Source organism: Coccinella septempunctata, chromosome 3 (assembly GCF_907165205.1).
Source record: "Coccinella septempunctata chromosome 3, icCocSept1.1, whole genome shotgun sequence".
In the NCBI taxonomy this organism is placed as follows: Eukaryota; Metazoa; Arthropoda; class Insecta; order Coleoptera; family Coccinellidae; genus Coccinella; species Coccinella septempunctata.
The window spans coordinates 19,968,126-19,991,150 of record NC_058191.1 but is presented as its reverse complement, the minus strand read 5'-3'; the positions used below and the strand labels follow the sequence as shown (position 1 = coordinate 19,991,150).

The following is a 23,025-nucleotide window of genomic DNA, read 5'->3' as shown; positions in this document are numbered from 1 at the left end:
CCACAACACGTGATGATTCACTACAGACAAAACTACTGGTGAAACGAATCGAATAATAAAAACCGTCAATTTTATGATCATTAATTCCGGCAACACTGTCGGAGGACTGTTCCACTGTGAAATGAAAAGAAAATTATACATCGGAAGAACTATCCACCACATTTTGGATATTCTATATACAGCGGAAGACTGAAGGATCGTAAAATGGATAAAAATATATACACATGGAGGAGCCAAAGTAAACATTTTCGTGGGAGGACCCAAACATAGCAAAATGCGAAGAAATTTTTTTTTTTCTTGACCAGTATTAGGGCGGATTCACATTCGAACCTTGCCAAATAACCAATATACGCAGAGAAATCTGATATATATTCATGGGTTCTGGTAGAGGACCTATTGCTGGATCATATGGTGAGGACCTATAGATGCGGGGATGTAAATATATATATATATATATATATACAACGTGTCCCAAAATTCAACGATAAGCCGGCGCCGTAGGGTGTACATGGTCGTGACTACTTCAGAAAAAATAAGAAAAAAAATCCAGCTCACTTTGTTATTTAATTACAAAATAACTTAGAAATTCTTCGAAAATTAACAACCTTCATGACATTTTAAGTTACTACGGCCACAATTTTTCAAAAATTTTTGTAAATTTTTTTGTGTCGGCAACTTGAGTAGTACTGCTGCCCACCACGATTCCTAAATCTCCTAGAATACTTATAGTTTTTACACAAAAAATAATCAAAATATGTTTTTCCCATAAAATTTTGAAAGATTTTTCCGTTCAGCCCACTTTCCCTCATTGTTTTGTTGAAAAAAGTATGGAAACTATGGCGGCAAGTTTTTCTAAAAATTTACACAACTAACCAAGATTCCAAAATAGTATAATAATTCAAGAAAAATAGTCGCAAAAAAAATATGCGTACCATTTCTTAGAAGGACTAAATTACTTAATTGTTCTCGTTCATAGTGACAATTTTTATTATGTGCCGAAATGAGATTGTGTAAAGTCATTTCTTGGAATTTCAATGGGGTAAGTGTGTTGTTGATGAAATTTAGAAATTAAAGAGAAAAATATAGCGAGAGATACACCTTAGAGAAGGATAGTAGATGTTCTTTGTTTAATAACAATAGCACTGATAAAGAAGTTCCTATTCTCGGCAAAGTCAGTACCAATCTCAGAACATAGAAACATGGAATGGAAAATAACCATTCCAAAGACTGGAGTGAGATAGTTGCTTAGTGTTGCCAATCAAAATTGAGACAGTTGACTCGGACATCATTAACATCAATTTTCAGTACGAATAGATAGGAAGTATGTAAATTTTTCAATATAACGCCACTGCCTTAGTGTCGTGCTAGACAGAGGAACATCGAATGTGTGAACTACAAAAAATTCATCCGTAGCATAGAATGTCCATTCCATGTATCTATGTTCTGAGATTGGTACTGACTTTGCCGAGAATAGGAACTTCTTTATCAGTGCTATTGCTATTAAACAAAGAACATCTACTATCCTTCTCTAAGGTGTATCTCTCGCTATATTTTTCTCTTTAATTTCTAAATTTCATCAACAACACACTTACCCCATTGAAATTTCAAGAAATGACTTTACACAATCTCATTTCGGCACATAATAAATATTGTCACTATGAACGAGAACAATTAAGTAATTCAGTCCTTCTAAGAAATGGTACGCATATTTTTTTTGCGACTATTTTTCTTGGATTATTATACTATTTTGGAATCTTGGTTAGTTGTGTAAATTTTTAGAGAAACTTGCCGCCATAGTTTCCATACTTTTTTTAACAAAACAATGAGGGAAAGTGGGCTGAACGGAAAAATCTTTCAAAATTTTATGGGAAAAACATATTTTGATTATTTTTTGTGTAAAAACTATAAGTATTCTAGGAGATTTAGGAATCGTGGTGGGCAGCAGTACTACTCAAGTTGCCGACACAAAAAAATTTACAAAAATTTTTGAAAAATTGTGGCCGTAGTAACTTAAAATGTCATGAAGGTTGTTAATTTTCGAAGAATTTCTAAGTTATTTTGTAATTAAATAACAAAGTGAGCTGGATTTTTTTTCTTATTTTTTCTGAAGTAGTCACGACCATGTACACCCTACGGCGCCGGCTTATCGTTGAATTTTGGGACACGTTGTATATATATATAATAAAAATTATTCCAATTAAAAAACTCCTTCACCCGGAGGTCAGGTCGCCCAATGAACTTAACGGAGGTAACAACGAACTACAGGTTCATATATATATATATATATATATATATATATATATATATATAATACTTTAGATAATGATCGTTGAATGATATATTATTTAATAAGGGATGTCGATCAACACACTGATGAGGTATTTACTCTTTATTCATAATAGCCTAGCTTTCGGAAACGGTTGTTTCCTTCCTCAGGGCAGCTGTAAAATTATACCATGAAAAAAACAGACAAACAAAAACATCATAGACCTCCTACCGAATACGAGCTCCAGTGTTATACGGCAATATAGTCATGAAATCAAAACTTAAAAACAATTTGAGCTTCTACAATTTCTTAATAAATCAATCACATGTACTGGAAGTGTCAAAAACAATCAAGGTTAGAAACGTACAGAACATAGAGTTTTATTTTTATTATTAACCGTCAACTGGACCATCGAAGAATGGTCTGTTTCTTGTATACTCTAACAGATAAGCATAGATGGGACTTAAACCTTGCGTATCTGTTTTTTTTATTAATTTGACTTCTTTGAGTTTTTATATTAATCATTTCTAAGATGCATCTTTTTCTATAGTTGGAATTTGTGTCTAGAATTTTAACGTTATCAAAGTCAATATTATGGGAAAGGCGGTTTGCATGGGTTGAGAGGGCACACCTTGGGTTATTAGTCCTTATGTCACTTTTGTGTAATGTTATTCGGTTTTTTAGCCATTGCGACGTTTGGCCTACATAAGTTTCATGGCAACTATCACATTCGATTTCATACACTACACTTGATCTCAGACTCACTGGCACTGGGTCTTTTAACCTGGAGTATAGGTCGGACACTCTCTTTTTGCATTGTGAAACTATTCTTAAATCTTTGCGGTCTCTGAAACAATCCTTGATTTTGTTTGTAAGGTTGTGAATATTGGGTAAACTACGATACACCACCTGCGTCTCTCCTATGTCTACATCCTGAGGTGGTTCTTCTCTATGTCTCGGTATATCTGATGTAGAGAACAGAAGTTTGTTCACCATTGTTTTCGGATAGGAATTCTCAAGTAACAATCCACACAATCTTCTAATACTAGAATCTCTAAATGTGATGTCACATATTCTGTTTATTCTGTTCTTTTGTTCTCTTATGAAATTTATTTTTATACCAATGGGGTGATCAGATAGAAAATGTATATATTTACCCGATGACGTACCCTTCTGGTACCAATCAAGTTTTATTGTATTGTCTACTCGACAAACTCTAGTGTCCAAAAATGGGACTGAATTATTATCATCTTCTCTCTCCACTGTGAATTTTAAGTTCTGGTCAAAACTGTTGAACACTTCTATAATTTCGTCAATTCCTAGCAACGGTAAGGCTATTATAAGATCATCTACATATTTCTTGAGGAACGCCAGTGTAAACGTCAACTTTGGTATGCTTATTGCCAGTAAATAGTCCATAACGTAGAGGGCCAGAATTGGGCTGAGTGGTGAACCCATAATACAGCCAAATGTCTGCAGGTAAAACTTTCCATCAAACACAAAGCAGCCAGAATCTAGAAGGAAGGAAATTATCTCCTTAAAGTCCTCTCGAGACATACCACAGCAAGGTTCAATTTTATCCCAGTTGAAATCAATAGCTGTCAGCACCAGTCCTTTGGATATATTCCCGAACAAGTTAACCACATCTAACGATATGACCACATGCTCCGGAGGTAGCTGTAACCCTCTGGGGTTGAAAAGTCAAAAGAGTCTTTCACATAATATGGGTTATTCTGGTCATATGCTGCAGTCAAAATTTGTGCAACATATCTTGACAATTTAATTGTAGGACCCTGTATATCCGAAACAATTGGTCGCATTGGAAAGTTGTTCTTGTGGACTTTAGGGTTACCGTACATTCTCGGACTGATGGAGTTGTATGTTCTCATCGACCTCCCTTGTTCCTTGCTGATAATATTTCGTTTTTCAAGAGTTGTAATTATTGTGTTTGTTTTCTTTTGTATGGTCGCTGTTGGATCTTTAGGGATTTGTTTGAAACTGTCAGTGTTTATAATAGAATACATCCTGTCTAAATAATCTGTTTTTTCCATGAGAACTGTCACTGATCCTTTGTCGCTATTTAATACCAAGAGATGATCGTTGGTTTTTAAAAATTCTTTTGTGGTTTTATATAATTGATCTGAATGGTTAGTAACATTTTTATTCCTGTGTAGAAAACTTGTTATGATGTTGGTTGTTTTCGCTCTCAAGGTGTCACGTATGTCCTCTTCCACCGTATCCAGAATGCCTTCCACGTCTGCTATCAAATTTTTGACTTTAACTTCTCTAGGATTGATTGGGACACTAAATTTTCCACCCAACGCGAGGACTGTCTTGACCTCTTCAGGGATCTCCATCGTTGATAAATTCTTAAACCATTTTTCTTTGACTCTATAGTCTGTCTTATAAGATTTCATCTGAAGATTCTTTACTTTATTTAGGTTTGTGGTCTTTATTTTGTTGAATATTCTCTTATAAGTGATCTGTTGACGTCTGTAAAACTCCAGCAAGGTAGTTGATGGTACAAGATGTTCATGAAAGAGTGGAGTAATAACAACCGGAAAATAGCAGGCCTACTAAATCGAAAAATATTCTTATTAGAATGCAAGAGATTAAAATTGACACCTAACCACATAGGAGCAGGAGTGAAAAGTGTACTCAGTTTGTTTGAATTCTATGTAGGAAACAAATTTAATAGAAGAGTCACCGATTTCAACAAAAAGCTGGTACACAAATTACTGTCCTTAGAGGTTGAACATACACACCTCAAGATTTCACATGTTCAAAAAGAAAAGGCCTACATAGAGGAGAAATTGGAACATCTTGTACCATCAACTACCTTGCTGGAGTTTTACAGACGTCAACAGATCACTTATAAGAGAATATTCAACAAAATAAAGACCACAAACCTAAATAAAGTAAAGAATCTTCAGATGAAATCTTATAAGACAGACTATAGAGTCAAAGAAAAATGGTTTAAGAATTTATCAACGATGGAGATCCCTGAAGAGGTCAAGACAGTCCTCTCGTTGGGTGGAAAATTTAGTGTCCCAATCAATCCTAGAGAAGTTAAAGTCAAAAATTTGATAGCAGACGTGGAAGGCATTCTGGATACGGTGGAAGAGGACATACGTGACACCTTGAGAGCGAAAACAACCAACATCATAACAAGTTTTCTACACAGGAATAAAAATGTTACTAACCATTCAGATCAATTATATAAAACCACAAAAGAATTTTTAAAAACCAACGATCATCTCTTGGTATTAAATAGCGACAAAGGATCAGTGACAGTTCTCATGGAAAAAACAGATTATTTAGACAGGATGTATTCTATTATAAACACTGACAGTTTCAAACGAATTCCTAAAGATCCAACAGCGACCATACAAAAGAAAACAAACACAATAATTACAACTCTTGAAAAACGAAATATTATCAGCAAGGAACAAGGGAGGTCGATGAGAACATACAACTCCATCAGTCCGAGAATGTACGGTAACCCTAAAGTCCACAAGAACAACTTTCCAATGCGACCAATTGTTTCGGATATACAGGGTCCTACAATTAAATTGTCAAGATATGTTGCACAAATTTTGACTGCAGCATATGACCAGAATAACCCATATTATGTGAAAGACTCTTTTGACTTTTCAACCCAAGTCAGTGGGTTACAGCTACCTCCGGAGCATGTGGTCATATCGTTAGATGTGGTTAACTTGTTCGGGAATATATCCAAAGGACTGGTGCTAACAGCTATTGATTTCAACTGGGATAAAATTGAACCTTGCTGTGGTATGTCTCGAGAGGACTTTAAGGAGATAATTTCCTTCCTTCTAGATTCTGGCTGCTTTGATTTCATGACTATATTGCCGTATAACACTGGAGCTCGTATTCGGTAGGAGGTCTATGATGTTTTTGTTTGTCTGTTTTTTTCATGGTATAATTTTATAATTTTACAGCTGCCCTGAGGAAGGAAACAACCGTTTCCGAAAGCTAGGCTATTATGAATAAAGAGTAAATACCTCATCAGTGTGTTGATCGACATCCCTTATTAAATAATATATATATATATATATATATATATATATATATATATATATATATATATATATATATATATATATATATATATATATATATATATATATATATATATAATCCAAATAATGATCGCAAGTATGTAGTCTCCAAAAACTAAGGGATATCGATCAATAAACAGCAAGATATCTTTAATCTTTATTCATACAGCCAAGCTTTCGAGACTGATTCGTCTCTTCTTCGGGGCAACTGTAAACAACATCATTAATATATATATATATATATATATATATATATATATATATATATATATATATATATATATATATATATATATATATATATATATATATACATATATATATATATATATATATATATATATATATATATATATATATATATATATATATATATATATATATATATATATATATATATATATATTATTCAATAAGGGATGTCGATCAACACACTGATGAGGTATTTACTCTTTATTATATTATATATATATATATATATATATATATGACTAACGTCGAGTTCCGTGACATTTCCTATCAGCTAACGGCTAGTTCCAAGACAATTGTATAGTTCCGGGACGGTCTTGGAATTGACATTATGTCTAATGTCGACTTCCAGGACCCAAATATCAGTTCCAAGACAGTCTTGGAATTGATATTATGACTAATGTTGCCTTCCAAGACCCTAATTAGGGTAATATACTGCTTACTTCCAGGACGGTCTTGGCATTGTAGTTTTCGAATATAGAAATATGTATTTCTCACGTTTAATTAATCCCAATTGCGTTTTTTCAAATTCCACTATAAATCATTCGAAATCCTGCAACTCAGGAATAATGATCACCTGCGAAAAAGATTGAATACGTTTTCATTATCTCATTTTCGTTTTATAGAATATTGTGCTATATTCTCTTCTCAGTATTATAACCAGAAATATTGCACAAGCATTTCCATTTACACAAGGAATGAAAATGGTTTTCTCATATATGTAAAAGCACCAGAGATTTTGCCAGCAAAGTTTGTCGATTGTAATATGAAAGCTTGGTGCATGGCAATTTTGCGAATGTTGATAATCACGAGCCATGAGGCAAATGATTTGGAAAAAAATGTCATGGGCGAATTTGCCGAACAACAAAATCCTTGAATATTAAGCCTGAATTTTTATGTCGATTAGTATTCGACATGACTATTTCACGAGAAAATTTGTTGAAAAGTAATATAGTCATCATAGTGGCTTTTTTTTCGAATGAATGGAGGACAAATACGTCAAAGGACTCCATCTTCAATTTACTGATATATGCTAAATATTAATTTCCTAAGCTATCGTGAATTCGAGAAATGTCAAAACTTTTATTATACAGGGTGATTTATTGGGAAATTCGCATACACTCATGGTATTTATGGGTCTACCATTCTTTGTAACCATGATACAAACTGGTTAACTAATTTTCTCAATTTTTTGAATTAATTTTAACTCATCAACCACCACATACATTTCGTGATATTTGATTCGTATGTTCAATGTCAGGAGTGCTATCGATTACCATAATAAAAAAATTTCTCATTTCAGGTCCGCCTCGAAAAAATTTAATGAGTAGGTTTCGAGTCGAAACAACACCTTGTATATGAATATTTTGAAATCTTGTTCACAAAATTGGAAAGACTAGACAAAAATAAGTGAGATTAAATGTATACCTGTAAGCTTGATTCAAACCTAGATGTTTCGAAATTATTGACAGATAATTTGCAGTAGCTTCAGGAGAGTTAATGTTGGTTATCTTCTTTAGATAAAAGTTGAATACCTTACATCAGTTGTAGATTTCAAAAAAATCAACATGCATATGATGCAGTAGTTGGGAATCTCTCGAAGGACTTAACGGATAATTACAAGAATGTTAAATTCTTCAACAAAAATCATCTTGCATCAATAGAAGTCGAAAGAATTGAAGGAAGTTTCAAGGCAAGAGGAACAGATGAATTAACAATTAATAGGTTGGATCGCATTCATAGAAGTTTATTTTTAATACTTTCATATGATAATAATTATATATTTATTCCACGATGAGATTCATCGAAAATCCTGTAAGGTGGTAACTTTTCGCATTCGTTCACCATAAAATAAAATTCTCAAATGCCACCACTTTTTTGGGTCTCCCAATAGAAGAAAATTCTTTGTCATTCTTTTCACTCACAATATTTCTGATTGTGAAAACAATCAGCTGAAATATAAGTCGTTGAGATTCAGATGAATCATTATATAAATTCGCTTACATTGAATATGTTTGCTACGGTCAGATATATTGTAGATAGAGGGTGTAAGGTTACCTACTATTTAAATGAGCGGACTTGAATTCTAAATAGCACTTCCTGAAACCCTGTCTTCTCTCTTTTTCAATCACTTTCGTCATTTTTGTAATGTTAATGAATATTAGTTGTGGCCACGGCGTTATGACATTAGCGACATTTCATGAGTGCCAACCTTACTCCGTTCTAGTTACAAAAACTTGAGAAAATTATTTTATGTCCAACCGAGTGCTAAAATAAAAGTGAATGGAGTATACTACATACACATTCCTGTTATTTCCAAACTATCAAAACGCATTTCCAGTGGAATGTAAAAGAACTGTGGTATTTCTATTATAGATTCATCCCCTCATTCTTAATATTTGAAAGAGGAAATATTCATACTGAATGCAATTATACGGTATTATATACATGTATTTGATTCTTATACGAAAGAAATTCATAGCAAGGGCAGACCTGTACTAAAGCGACTGATACTTGATCTTGATGATATGTCCATTGAGTTTCGAGAAAAAATATGAAATAGGTAAATTTTAATTTCTCAACTTGCGAACTTTCGATAAAGCTTCTAAAGTTATAACGTCTTCGGGGCTAGGAGTTGTGACGTCATCGATGTTTTTCTGAATACCGAAATGTCATAAGTAATACCAAAGAGAAAGTTTCTCCTCTCCCTAAAGCTCTTTTTGTCCTCTATTCATTATATAAACATTCGGAAATTTCACTGCATAGGCGTCAATGACGGACGGACCTGGTGAATGTGTATATATTTATATACAGGGCGAGTCTTTGCTTTGTAAAAATATTTCACAGTAAATTATTGAGGTCGAAAGAAAAAAAATTTTCATGTACAATATTTTTTACGATTTAGCCCTGATAAAAAGATATAGGTAGATTTTAAAAGAATTGCATGCGATCAAAGTAGCCAATTTTTCGAATTTCACCTATAGTTCTTATTTATGAACGACAAATTACTCGAAAACATAATAACATTTAATTATGTTTTTCAACAACCTCTATTTTTTAAACCGAGCCGATTTGGAAAAAATGGTAAAGGAAAAAAGTGTTTCCTTTGACCTCAAGAATCTACTGTAAAATATTTGTACGAGTCAAAGACTCACTCTGTATATGCTTAAATTTTTTTTTTATTGAAAACAGAAAAATAATACAAGTTTATCACAACACAAAAACGAAAATATTATAATCTTAATATAATGGTTGTTCATTACACTGTGGAATGAGAATAGGGCTTCAGGCGTTGCCCAAAACTCGAATGTCTGAAATATTTGGTTAGAGAGGAAGACGCTTCATTAACTATTTTTTTATGTTTGTAATTTGAAACATTTCTCCAAATAAAATGCTGAATTGACCCTTCGTACATTGGAAAATCAAGTTTTGTCTTTTTAGGGAATGGAAATTCTTTTGAAATATCTTCCGTAAATTTGCACTTTATTTTTTTATTATCCATCTCAAATTTTCTCTAGAAATATACTGAATTAAATTCAAGATTTTGACGGACGTTTTCCAGTGACGGACTTCTTGGACGATTGACGGACTGTCCGTCACAATGAGGGACGCCTGGTCACCCAAAGTTATGGATAATGCACGATGATACAGTATTGCATATCCATCAGTGGAAGTACACAAACATAAAGTTTCTGATTGTGCAAATTGGATTCAGTCCTGAACATCCTACGAATGTTCAGAAATTTATGGATGCTCGAAAATGATATATCCAGTTGTCGTACAGAAAAGTATAATTTTTAAGAACAGATATTTCGATCCATTTCTGAATATCCAAAAGATGTTCAATAACGTACGTATATGGATGTTCGACGGACGTCCCTTATTGAAAGTGCATTGGGCTTCCTATGGATATACAGGAAAGTACAATTATGGAGAATTCTTGTTGATCCAAAAATGTACATCCACTGGACGTACATTAACTTACAATTGCTTATTGTAGAAATAAGATCCGGCCCTGTACATCCTACGAATGTTGAGAAATGAATAATTATTGATGCTCGAAAATGATACATCTATTTGTCGTAGTCGTACAGAAAAGTACACTTTCTAGAAGCAGATATTTAGATCCAGATCCGAACTTCCAATAGATGTACAATCATGAATAATTTACGTTGATCCAAAAATGTACGTTGAATGGACGTACATCAACGTACACTTTCTGATTGAACAAATAGGATCCAGTGCTGCACATCCTACGAATGTTGAGAAATATAGGTACAATTATGGACCCTCGAAAATGATACATCCAGTTGTCGTACAGAAAAGTACAATCTCTTGAGGCAAATAATTGACATACAATTCTGAACATCCAAAAGATGTACAATCATGGATAATTCACGTTAATCTAAAAATATTGCTGAATAACCATGCTGATTGTAGAAATAAGATACGGTCCTGTACATCCTACGAATGTTGAGAAATGAATAATTATGAATACTCTAAAATGATACATCCAGTTGTCGTAGAGAAAAGTACAATTTCTGGAAGCAGATATTCAGATCCAGATCCGAACTTCCAATAGATGTACAATCATGAATAACTTACGTTGATACAAAAATGTAGGTTGAATGGACGTACACTATCGTACAATTTATGATAGTACAATAAAGATCCAGATTTGTGTATCCAGAAGATGTCCAATAAGAAACGCATATAGATATTTGTCCAACATCCCTTATTTAAAGTTAAATGGACATCCGTAAAACGTCCATTTATGAACGTACAGTAAAGGTCCAGCAATGTACATCCATTGGACTTGGACCAAGTAAGGTCCGTGGATGTTTGTACTTCATTTGGATATAAAATGTGCGTCTATTGGACGTCATGTGCTGTATGGAAAGCTTGTTGGAAAAGACATTTAATTTTGTGTAAATTTTGGAGATAATTGTGCTTTTTGAAAATTTGATGTACAGGGTGTTCTACAAGATGTGAAATAAAAAAACTCTCAGTACGGACCCGCGCTATCAAAAAATCATTATAATTGAATCATCGTCATTTTCCAATGCTTTTATTTGTTGACATTTCCACGAAAACCTATAAAGGTGTTCAAGAGTTATGCCGACTGAAAGTTTTTGATGACATACTTACAAAAAACATCTCTCGAATGAATATACTCAGGACATATTTCGAAAACTGATTCAGACTTTCCAAAATGTCCTGCATCTGCACTGAAAGCCTGTGCAATTATCTGTAAAACACCCTGTTTCCCTTCTACTTTCTTCGTTCTGTTCAGGTATATTAACCCATTTATGCATGAGAGAGATGGTTTTTGAACATATAAAATGTTTAATTACCAGGACATTCCTGCAGCTGCAGTTGTAACATTAGGGAGTTGTATATTATGTGTCAAGGTAAGAATGAATATCCGATGCGAGTGAATCATCAGAGTATCGAATTTTCATGCTAACCGAGATACAGATTAATATACTTTCCACGCCACGCTAAATATTGAATCATTCAATTGAAAAATGAATAAAACATTTCGAATACTCCAATGAATATGAGAGATCATCAAAGATTTTATTCTCTATGTTTCCGAATGTATTTCCTAATGTTCATTACGTAACAAGTGATGGTATGAAATTCAGTCAAAGTGCTTTCGGAATCAGGTGCTGCAATATTTTATTATGTATCACACTCGGTATCAATAATCAAGTGATGGAATGCTTACATGTTGTGATCAAACAATTCGAAACTAGAAGAGCTTTACTTTACATCAGTCTTGGAGAAAATTCATTTAAACGATTTTTTTTAATTTGGGAGAAGAAAAGTTGTTCTACTCTACTCTATTCTATGAGTTGAGCTGAAAATTTGAAACCCATACTAAGGGAGTTCTATAAAATTTTCCATTTACCAATTTTTGGTGGTGGCCATTTAGAATTTGAAACTTTTTTAGTAGTGTACTGTATTCAACTAGTCTAACCTAATCGACAGGTTGAGTCAAAAATGTGTACCTACTCAGCTTTCTGGGGGTGATAGTATATTGAAAAAAAGGTATAGTTTGATAAATAAACTCATGGCCTAAAATGCATATTGAGAAAGATATATACTTCCAAAGTGGATAAAATTAAAAAGAATTCTCCGCATAAGTTCTAACCGGTATATTCCACCAGATTGAAATTTCGTGCATAAATGTATTTCTTATAATACATTTTTTTTATTACATTTCTACATTTCTGATATTGTTATAACGGGTGTTTTTAGAGGGTGAATCGTGATTTTTTGCGACAACTTCTTTGGTTGTATTCGTTTTGATGAAAAAAACTGAAGCATTCTATGGAGCGAAGAAAATTACATGAAGAAGGTACTTTTATCCAAATAAAAAAATTGAATCGTTTTCGAGATATTTGAGTTTATGTAGTCACATGATGTTAGCAGATTCTTTCATCGCCAGACTCATCGATAACGATATTTCAGCAGGCCATGATCAATTTTGTTCTTAATTTTGACGTTCATGTCATGAACATTGTTGTAGTGTGTGGTGTGGTTTTTCTGCTTATTTTTTGCTATTTTCAACTGGAATTTTAAGAAATGGAAGGTTATTCGTTCTCTGAACAAACTGATATGCTTTTGATGCTTGGCGAGTGCTTCGGAAATGCAAATGCTGCTGTAAGTTTTATGCAGAGATGATTATATCATCGACAAAATTCAGAACAGAATTGTTCATGGCCTGCTAAAACATCGTCATCGATGGATCTCGCGATGAATGAATCTGCTGACATCATGTGACAACAAGAACTCAAATATCTCGAAAACGGTTCGATTTTTTGTATTTGGAGAAGAGTACCTTTTTTATGTAATTTTCTTCGCTCCACCGAATGCTTCTATTTTTTTCAACAAAACGAATACAATGAAAGAAGTACCAAAAATATTATGATTCACCCTCTAAGAACACCCTTTCTAACAATATCAGACAGAAATATAGAAGTGTAATAAAAAAATGTATTTCAACAACATACATTTATGCACGAAATTTCAACCGTTTAACAGTTATGCGGAGAAATTAATTTTATCAACTTTGGAAGGATATATCTACTTCAATATGCATTTTGGACTAGGAGTTTATATCAGACTATACTTACTTTTCAATGTACTATCACCCCCAGAAAGCTCGGTACACATTTTTGACTTACCCTGTATATACCAAAACTGAGCGAGTTGTGAGAATAAAATATTCAGATCGTCATTGGGAAATGACGATGGAGTTGTGCAAATGGACTATGTAAAACGCCATCTTATGGCGCGTCCATCTTCGATTTGGTTTTTTCGTGGCTCACTAAATTTTACTATCCGAGCTCCTTCATTTTATACCTTAATTGAGGCAGTTATGAGAAAAGACTGATCAAGTCACCATATACTGTGTTCAACTAACCGAGTCTTTCCATCACACGAAGATAATTGTACATTGTACTGTCACCGAATCTGAAGATTTGCTACACGTTTCAGGGCAATCGGTAGAAATCAAATGTAGTTGAAAAAGGGGTTGCAAATGTTGAGCGGACAGTCACGTACTTACAGAGCATGTGTAATAGAGGCTCGTTTTGAAAATTATGTATAATGATATACAGGGTGTTGTTTCGACACGGAGCCTACCTAATTATTTCTTTGAAGTCGGACATGCGATGAGTAATTTTTGGAATTCGCTATCTCGGAAACTAATTGATTTGAAATAAGATAAGTTTAATCAATACCAATCAGAATTGTGACGAAAAAATATTCAATAATAAAAAGGTACCTAAGGCCGTTGAAGAAAAGAACTTTGTGTGGTTAGGACTTTAAAGTAAATAATTCATTCTTGATTTCTTTCATAGTAGGAGAAATTTCGTATCCTAACATTTTCTACTAAGTTTATTACTTCAGGACATATAATCAACACATGTCCACCATGTATAATTATTCAAAATGAGGAAATCTAGGCAATCAACATTAAACAACTTTTTTAGGCAAGGTCTTGGAACTAGACATTGCATGCAAAAATTGATATAAAAGTTGCCCGAAATGAAATCGGCATCTGTTTACTGCAAAACACGTGTTAATGCTGATAAGAAGGGTTCAAACTTTTCTACCTGATTCGAGCTTTTTAGGAACGAATTGCTCAAGATGCGTTCGAGTAACATTTCGTTTTGCGTGTTATATTGGATAAAATTGAATTTATGCCATGGATGATTCGAGAATTATTGATGTCCAGAATGCTCCAGAATGATGAAAATTTTCAGATTTCATTGAAACTCTTGCGAAAACTGTCTCGTATATTGTCAAGTTTAGATTTTAATTCATTCAGAACTTTGAAGTTCGGCAAGTAATGATGTAAATAATTCAATATTCTATTTGCCTCAAGACTCGAAACTTTTCGAGAAACGATTTATTTAATGATTTGATGACGAATAAATCAAAAAATTATGTGTGTTGATATTATATTTTCATTCATTGAAGAATATTTAGAATAATGAAGTTCAACAAATGATACGAAAAAGATACTTATTCAATTAACCTCATGATCCGAAACATTTCAGAATTTATTTCGTGTTTAGATAATCCGCTGCATATCGTTGTTCACAATACGACTGTCAATTTAGGACCATTTATAGAACGATTTAATTAATAGATCAATAGCTTTCGAAAATGTTGGTCAGTCTATGAACTGACAACTCATTTTGTCAAATGACGGATTTCAGTATCAGACTGCTACATAGTATAATGAGAGTTCAAAAAAAATTGTATAGACTTAAGAATTTAGATGGTTGATATTATGTGTCGCTAACAGTCAATCACATTTCCTTCAGCGCAGTTGTTGTTTTGAAGAAAAAGTAGTAGATTCTCGCAAAATCCGAAACTCTACATGAATAGGCCCAGTTGTTCAGTTCGGGATTAAAGTTTATCCTAGATTGATTTTGACATTTCAGTTCAGTTCGGTCAGATCAATCTAGGATCATCTTAAATCTCGGCCTCATCCTGAACTGAACAACCGAGCTCCTTCATTTTATACCTTAATTAGGTCAGTTATGAGAAAAGACTGATCAAGTCACCATATACTGTGTTCAACTAACCGAGTCTTTCCATCACACGAAGATAATTGTACATTGTACTGTCACCGAATCTGAAGATTTGCTACACGTTTCAGGGCAATCGGTAGAAATCAAATGTAGCTGAAAAAGGGGTTGCAAATGTTGAGCGGACAGTCACGTACTTACAGAGCATGTGTAATAGAGGCTCGTTTTGAAAATTATATATAATGATATACAGGGTGTTGTTTCGACACGGAGCCTACCTAATTATTTTTTTGAAGCCGGACATGCGATGAGTAATTTTTGGAATTCGCTATCTCGGAAACTAATTGATTTGAAAAAAGATAAGTTTAATCAATACCAATCAGAATTGTGACGAAAAAATATTCAATAATAAAAAGGTACCTAAGGCCGTTGAAGAAAGGAACTTTGTGTGGTTAGGACTTTAAAGTAAATAATTCATTCTTAATTTTTTTCATAGTAGGAGAAATTTCGTATCCTAACATTTTCTACTATACTATATATATATATATATATATATATATATATATATATATATATATATATATATATATATATACGCAGGGTGGCTGTGAGCTATCGGGGAGTGACGACCCCGCGTACCCGAGTCGCCTGATGCTTGAGGTTAGCATCCTCAAGCATTTGAGTTTTAAACGCAGCTGTAAAGACAAGAAGTGGTAGACAGGGCGGTGAGGGGCAGCGGGCTGGCCTCTCTCGGAACCGTCCGGAGGTAGAGCTCGATGGGGGTAACTGCGGACCGAGCGGCGCAGACCCCCGAGATGGCACCGCAAGACCAGATCCCCCCCAGTTTCCAACTGATGGAGCTCTAAGTTTGGCCGAATCATCTGATCGGCCCGCTGACGAGACTCGAAGGCGGGATGGAAGAACACGATGGACGGATGAGGAGAATGTCCTCTTGATGCGTGTTCACTTCATTTCTAAAGACTTGGAACAGAGAACGGATGACTCGTATAGGAACTCACTAACCAAGATCTGGAACGAAATAAGACCCGAAAAGCAGTTATACACCGGCCTATTGGCCAACAGAGTGAGATGGCTACTAGAAAGGGAAAAGTTCACCCTGATAGAACTCGATGCAATCCGAGCCAGCTGCTACCCTAGAGGTGCATCCACTGACCACACTATAGACTATGCCCAAGATACCGCGTCGAACAGTCCGAGGGCGAGGGTTAGCGTCGGTGGACTTGAGGGCAGGTTCATCCGGACCTATCTGATGTACGCTGGAATGCCACCAGGCAACAGACCCAGAATACCGAAAATGAGAGGATCCAAGAGCATGCTGGAGAAGGTTAAGAAGATTGATGAGATAATGCAGCGTCATATTAACTCCAGCCATACCCTTCAGGATATCACAGATTATGTCTATGCCGGTGCAATAACTATTTGCTCTGAGATGGGTATAAAGATCCAAGTTTCGGATATTTCTAAAGGAACTGTGCTTCCACCATGGAAACGCCGCCTGGAAAGAAAAATCAATGAGATCAGGAAAAAAATTGGGATACTGCAAGCTTACCTTGACGCTGAGACTCCTCCTCCGAGATTACGGAAACTAACTTACCGTATAGCGGTGAAATTCAAGCTAAAATCCCGGAACGAACCCTTCAAACAACAACTGACCATCTTGAATGATAAGCTGAAACAGAAAATAAAAATATTAGGCAACCGCATCAAGCGCTACAATGAAAGAGTAAAAAGATATAAAAACAACAAACTGTATCATAGAAATCAGCAGCAATTTTTCAGAAATCTTGAAACGGAACCCGTGCTGCAGGGGAAACCTCCGACAAAGGAAAATATGCATGCTTTTTGGAAGGGAATATGGGAGGAAGAGAAAACATATGATAATCAGGCTCAGTGGATTCGGGAAGCTGAAGAGGAATCATCCAAGTATCACATGGAAGATGTAAATATATCAGAAGATAACATAAGTGCAGTCTTGAAAAGAACAAGCAACTGGTCAGCCCCAGGTGTAGACAAAATACACAATTACTGGTGGAAATATTTCACAGCAACGCACAGGCATTTGGCTGACAGATTTCGTGAGGCCTTGAAAGATCCAACCAAAATACCAGAGTTTCTCACACTTGGAACCACGATCATGCTTCCTAAGGATAAAAATACAACCGATCCCAGCAAGTACAGGCCTATCACCTGCCTGCCGACACTCTACAAAATACTGACTGCAGTACTGACACTCTACATCTGGAAACATGTTAACAACAACAATATATTAGCTCGCGAACAAAATGGAGTTCGAGGAAACACAAGGGGATCTAAGGAGCTGTTGATCATAGATTATATCATCACCAGGCAAGTGAAAAAGAAGCAGAGAAGTATATCGGTTGCATGGGTGGATTACCGCGAAGCATTCGACTCGGTACCACACACATGGCTTATAAAAGTGCTGAAACTTTACGGCATATCGAAACCGATTACGGATCTTCTGGAGTACCTGATGCGATCCTGGCGCACCAATCTGGTCTTGAACACAAAAGATGGACACTACACAACAGACACAATCAATATCAAAACAGGAATTCTCCAGGGAGACACACTCAGTCCTCTGTGGTTCTGTTTGGCAATGAATTTTCTGAGCTGGCTTATCTCGAGACAACAATACGGATACATTGTAGACAAAATAAGAAATATCAAAATAAGTCATCAAATGTATATAGACGACCTGAAATTGTACGCTGCCAACAAAGAGCAGCTGGAGAAACTATTGAAAATTGTTGCATCCTTCACCAAAACTATCGGTATGCAAATGAACCTGGATAAGTGTGCGGTGGTGCATGTAAGGAGAGGGCGAATACAGGAGGGTGAGTGTATGCTGGTAACGGATGACGTAAAAATACCGGGACTGAGTGCTCAAGAGCAATATAAATATTTGGGTGTGCAACAGGCCTTAGACATCAAAACAAAGGAAATGAAGAACATCTTCCGTGAGAAATATTTTTCCAGGCTTAAGAAAATACTCCAGTCAAAACTCAGTTCAAAAGCCATGTTCACTTCAATTAATATATGGGCCCTTCCTTGTGTCTCCTACTCTTTTGGAGTAGTTGGCTGGACAGCTTCAGAGTTGAAAGATCTCGACATTAAAACCCGAGCACTTCTCACCAGGCATGGTATTCATCACCCACATGCCTCATCCAACAGATTATACCTACCAAGGCAGGAAGGAGGCCGAGGATTACAAAATGTTGAAATCGCGCATAATAAGATGGTAATTAAATTGCGACAATATTTTAGGTCCAAACACTCACCATTTATCCAATCCGTATGCAGGGAAGACGACAACTTCAGCCCACTAAATCTAGGAGGCGAAGAAGATTCAAGAGACGTGACACTCGAACAGCTCACTCAGAAATGGCACAGTAAAGCCCTCCATGGACGGTACCCTGGAAATTTACAAAACAGTAATATAGACAAGAAGGAATCACTAACTTACCTCAAAGCTGGATACTTATTCCCGGAAACGGAAGGCAGACTGGTAGCTATTCAAGACCAGGTGATTCCCACAAGAGCTTACATGAAAAACATCACTGGAAGGAATATACTTACAGACAAATGTCGAAGATGTTCACAAGCAACGGAATCTGTGCAGCACGTCACGTCCGGTTGTCCCATGCTAGCACCAACAGAATACACGGAACGGCATAATGCAATGGCGAAGGTTTACCACCAAGCCATTGCAGCGAGAGTAAGTCTCATAAGTAACATCAAGAAGCCATTTGAGTACAGTCCGTGTAGCGTACTTGAAAACTGTACATATAAGCTTTACTGGGATGTAACTATTGAAACTGACAGACCAACACCGCACAACAGACCAGATTTGGTTTTAATTAATAAAAAAGAAAAACAGGTCATAATTATGGATGTCTCCGTCCCAGCCGACGACAACGTGACCAGAGCGTTCAGCGAAAAGCTTTCAAAATACCAAGAACTAGCTTTTCAGATGAAGAACATGCATGGTCTCAGGTCCGCGTTGATCCATCCTCTAATAATTTCCACCAATGGGCTGGTGGAAAAGCACCTAATGGAAATCACTCACAGCCTAGGCCTGGACAAAGAAACTATAAGTACTGCACAAAAAGAAGTTATACTGGGGACAACAAGAATAGTCCGGAAGTTCCTAACAACATGCTGAACTACCTTGGCCTCGTGGTAGGTCCGGTAGCTCAGCGCTGCCTCTCCTATATGGTGGTTATAAAAAAAAAAAAAAATATATATATATATATATATATATATATATATATATATATATATATATATATATATATATATATATATATATATATATATATATATATATATATATATATATATATATATATATATATATATATATATATATATATATATATATATATATATATATATATATATATATATATATATATACAGGGTGTTTCATCATAAACTGGACAAACTCATATGAAGTGTAGAGAACATCGGGAGAATCATTTTTTTCTTATGAAATATTTCCCGTTTTCGAAGCATAAGGGAGATACACTGTGTTTAATGTCATTTTCGAGCGTTATTATATTGAGTGTGGTCGGTTATGTATAAGACTGGAAGTAATGGTTTCTTGTCATATCGTAGTATTTTTGGATGCTTCATTCAGAAATGGTGTAGAGCATCGAAAAAAAAATTACAAAATGGCGGAAAACCTGCAATGTTCGTGATTGTTTTTTTCGGTTGCCAAATTGATTTTCATTTCCTAAATTAACACAATTTTTAAAGGATATCTGTGAAAAAATTTTTTCAGAAATCGAACACAACTTTTTTTTTACATGTCTACAGCGGAAAAAAAATTTCAGTCGAAATTGATGAAATTTTTCACGATTGTACTTACTTTCATACCTAACACGAATATCAAAACAGAATCGAAAAATATCAAACGGTTTCGTTTTTACAGCCATTCAAATGTCCCGTTCGAATATCTGAAATAATAAAAAAACATGACACAGCTTGTGTTCTTAGGCCCATAATTTTTGAATTTGTATGTCGAAACATTTCAGATTGCAAAATGAATTTAAAAAAAATCAGTGAAACTTCATTGAGAGTCGAACTCCCTGCTCTGAGTTAAGTACCTATTAAAATAAATGTGGAATCTGAATTGAGACTGTTCAAAGGTTTTTAATTTTCGTTGCCAAGCAATGGCAGCTCATAGAATTTGACAGAGTATTTGAATTTAACTGAATATAATATTGCAACTATTTTGAAACCAATTTATGCAGTTTGAGTAGAAATTGGCGGTTAATACTTCCCAGATATTAATGGCATGGCATTATTGCGGAAATTTCTACGAATAATTCCACAATTTCACAAACGCAACAAAAAAAACCTATTAGTATAAAATTTATTCATAATTCGTTCTCAAAAATATTGCCATTTTTCAGGATACACTTTCTCGCCCTTTTCGCCACACTATCCACCGCTGAACGAACCATTTCCGGGATTCGGCGAATCTCTTCGGCGGCTGATTCGATTTTTTGAATCAGTTCTTCTCTCGAAGTCACTGGAGCTCGCTTATCATAAACAAGACTCTTCATATGACGCCAGAAATAAAAATCCATAGGTGTAAGATCTGGAGAACGAGGAGGCCATGCGACAGGTCCCAATCGGCCGATCCATCGGCGAGGGTATTGAGAGTCTAAAAATTCTCGTACACTCCTCACTGTGTGAGCAGGGCAACCATCATGCTGGTACCATATTCCTTGAAAGTGACTCAAAGGAATATCTTCCAATAGATCGGGCAGAGTTTCCCTCAAAAATTGATTATAGCCATTTCCAGTCAATGTTTCAGGAAGAATGTACGGTCCTATAATGAATCCATCCTTCATTTCCGCCCAAACATTGACAGAAAATCTCTTCTGGCTATTTTTTGCTACTGTTGCATGTGGATTTTCCCTTTGCCATATTATATTATTTTTTTTGTTGAAGAAACCATCTCTGTGGAATGTTGCTTCATCCGTAAACAGTATGAGACGTAGGAAATTCCTATTCTCACGTGTCCTTCTTAAAATAAATTCACAGAATTCTTTCCTCTTCTCACAATCACCTTCTTCTAAGGTTTGACATGAATGGAAATGGTACGGATGGTAGCGATTTCTTTTCAAAACTCTCCATACAGTGGATTTACTCTTATTCACACTTGGATGATTTGTTAGAGTTCTCGTTGATACCATCGGATTTTCACTCACTAAATCCAGGATACGTTCTTCGTTATTTCGGATTGTTTCCTTCTTCTTGCGGTGAAGAATACTTTCTTCACGTAATTTACGCACTGTTTCTATGAAAGTTTTAAAATTAGGAACGTTTCGGCTTGGAAATCTGCGAGCGTAAATTTCCCTTGCTTTTCTCCCTGAGGAATTCGCTTCATAATAAGCCTGAACCATATCATTTTTTTCTAAAAGTGAATATTTCATTTTCGTTTGCATACAAATCGTTTCAATATACTCGAATTATTCAGTAAAATTCAAATACCCTTTCAAATTCTATCAGCTACTGTTGCTCGGCAACGAAAATTAATATGCATACTCAGAACCTTAGAACAGACTCATATTTCACATTAATACTTAACTCAGAGTAGGGAGTTCGACTCTCAATGAAGTTTCACTGATTTTTTTAAATTCATTTTGCAATCTGGAATGTTTCGACATACAAATTCAAAAATTATGGGCCTAAGAACACAAGCTGTGTCATGTTTTTTATTATTTCAGATATTCGAACGGGACATTTGAATGGCTGTAAAAACGAAACCGTTTGCAATTTTTCGATTATGTTTTGATATTCGTGTTAGGTATGAAAGTAAGTACAATCGTGAAAAATTTCATCAATTTCGAGTGGAATTTTTTTTTCGCTGTAGACATGTAAAAAAAAAGTTGTGTTCGATTTCTGAAAAAATTTTTTCACAGATATCCTTTAAAAATTATGTTAATTTAGGAAATGAAAATCAATTTGGCAACCGAAAAAAAAAATCACGAACATTGCAGGTTTTCCGCCATTTTGTAATTTTTTTTTCGGTGCTCTACACCATTTCTGAATGAAGCATCCGAAAATACTACGATATGACAAGAAACCATTACTTCCAGTCTTATACATAACCGACCACACTCAATATAATAACGCTCGAAAATGACATTAAACACCGTGTATCTCCCTTATGCTTCGAAAACGGGAAATATTTCATAAGAAAAAAATGATTCTCCCGATGTTCTCTACACGTCATATGAGTTTGTCCAGTTTATGATGAAACACCCTGTATATATATATATATATATATATATATATACAACCTCATATATATATATATATA

The 23,025-nt window shown here is 35.0% G+C and overlaps 2 protein-coding genes across 2 annotated transcripts; one reads left to right on the top strand and one right to left on the bottom strand.

The window, feature by feature from the left end:
- Window positions 1-2,309: 2,309 nt before the first annotated feature.
- LOC123309637 lies at window positions 2,310-3,861 on the bottom strand. Its single transcript, XM_044892839.1, has 2 exons — window positions 2,498-3,861; window positions 2,310-2,441 (listed from the first exon to the last, which is right to left on the bottom strand). The coding sequence occupies exon 1, from the start codon at window positions 3,821-3,823 to the stop codon at window positions 2,666-2,668; it is 1,158 nt and encodes a 385-aa protein (XP_044748774.1). The 5' UTR covers window positions 3,824-3,861; the 3' UTR covers window positions 2,310-2,441; window positions 2,498-2,665.
- Window positions 3,862-4,794: 933 nt separating this feature from the next.
- LOC123310338 lies at window positions 4,795-6,332 on the top strand. The gene is made up of 2 exons (XM_044893803.1): window positions 4,795-6,164; window positions 6,229-6,332. Exons 1-2 carry the CDS (start codon window positions 4,795-4,797, stop codon window positions 6,278-6,280), a joined length of 1,422 nt encoding a protein of 473 aa, XP_044749738.1. The 3' UTR covers window positions 6,281-6,332.
- The last annotated feature ends 16,693 nt before the right edge of the window (window positions 6,333-23,025 follow it).

Bases quoted from the DNA above. Each gene is read 5' to 3' on its own strand.
- LOC123309637 (XM_044892839.1), bottom strand. From the start codon at position 3,823: ATGTCTCGAGAGGACTTTAAGGAGATAATTTCCTTCCTTCTAGATTCT.
- LOC123310338 (XM_044893803.1), top strand. From the start codon at position 4,795: ATGTTCATGAAAGAGTGGAGTAATAACAACCGGAAAATAGCAGGCCTA. The intron at 6,165-6,228 runs GTAGGAGGTCTA...ATAATTTTACAG, and splicing joins AACACTGGAGCTCGTATTCG to CTGCCCTGAGGAAGGAAACA.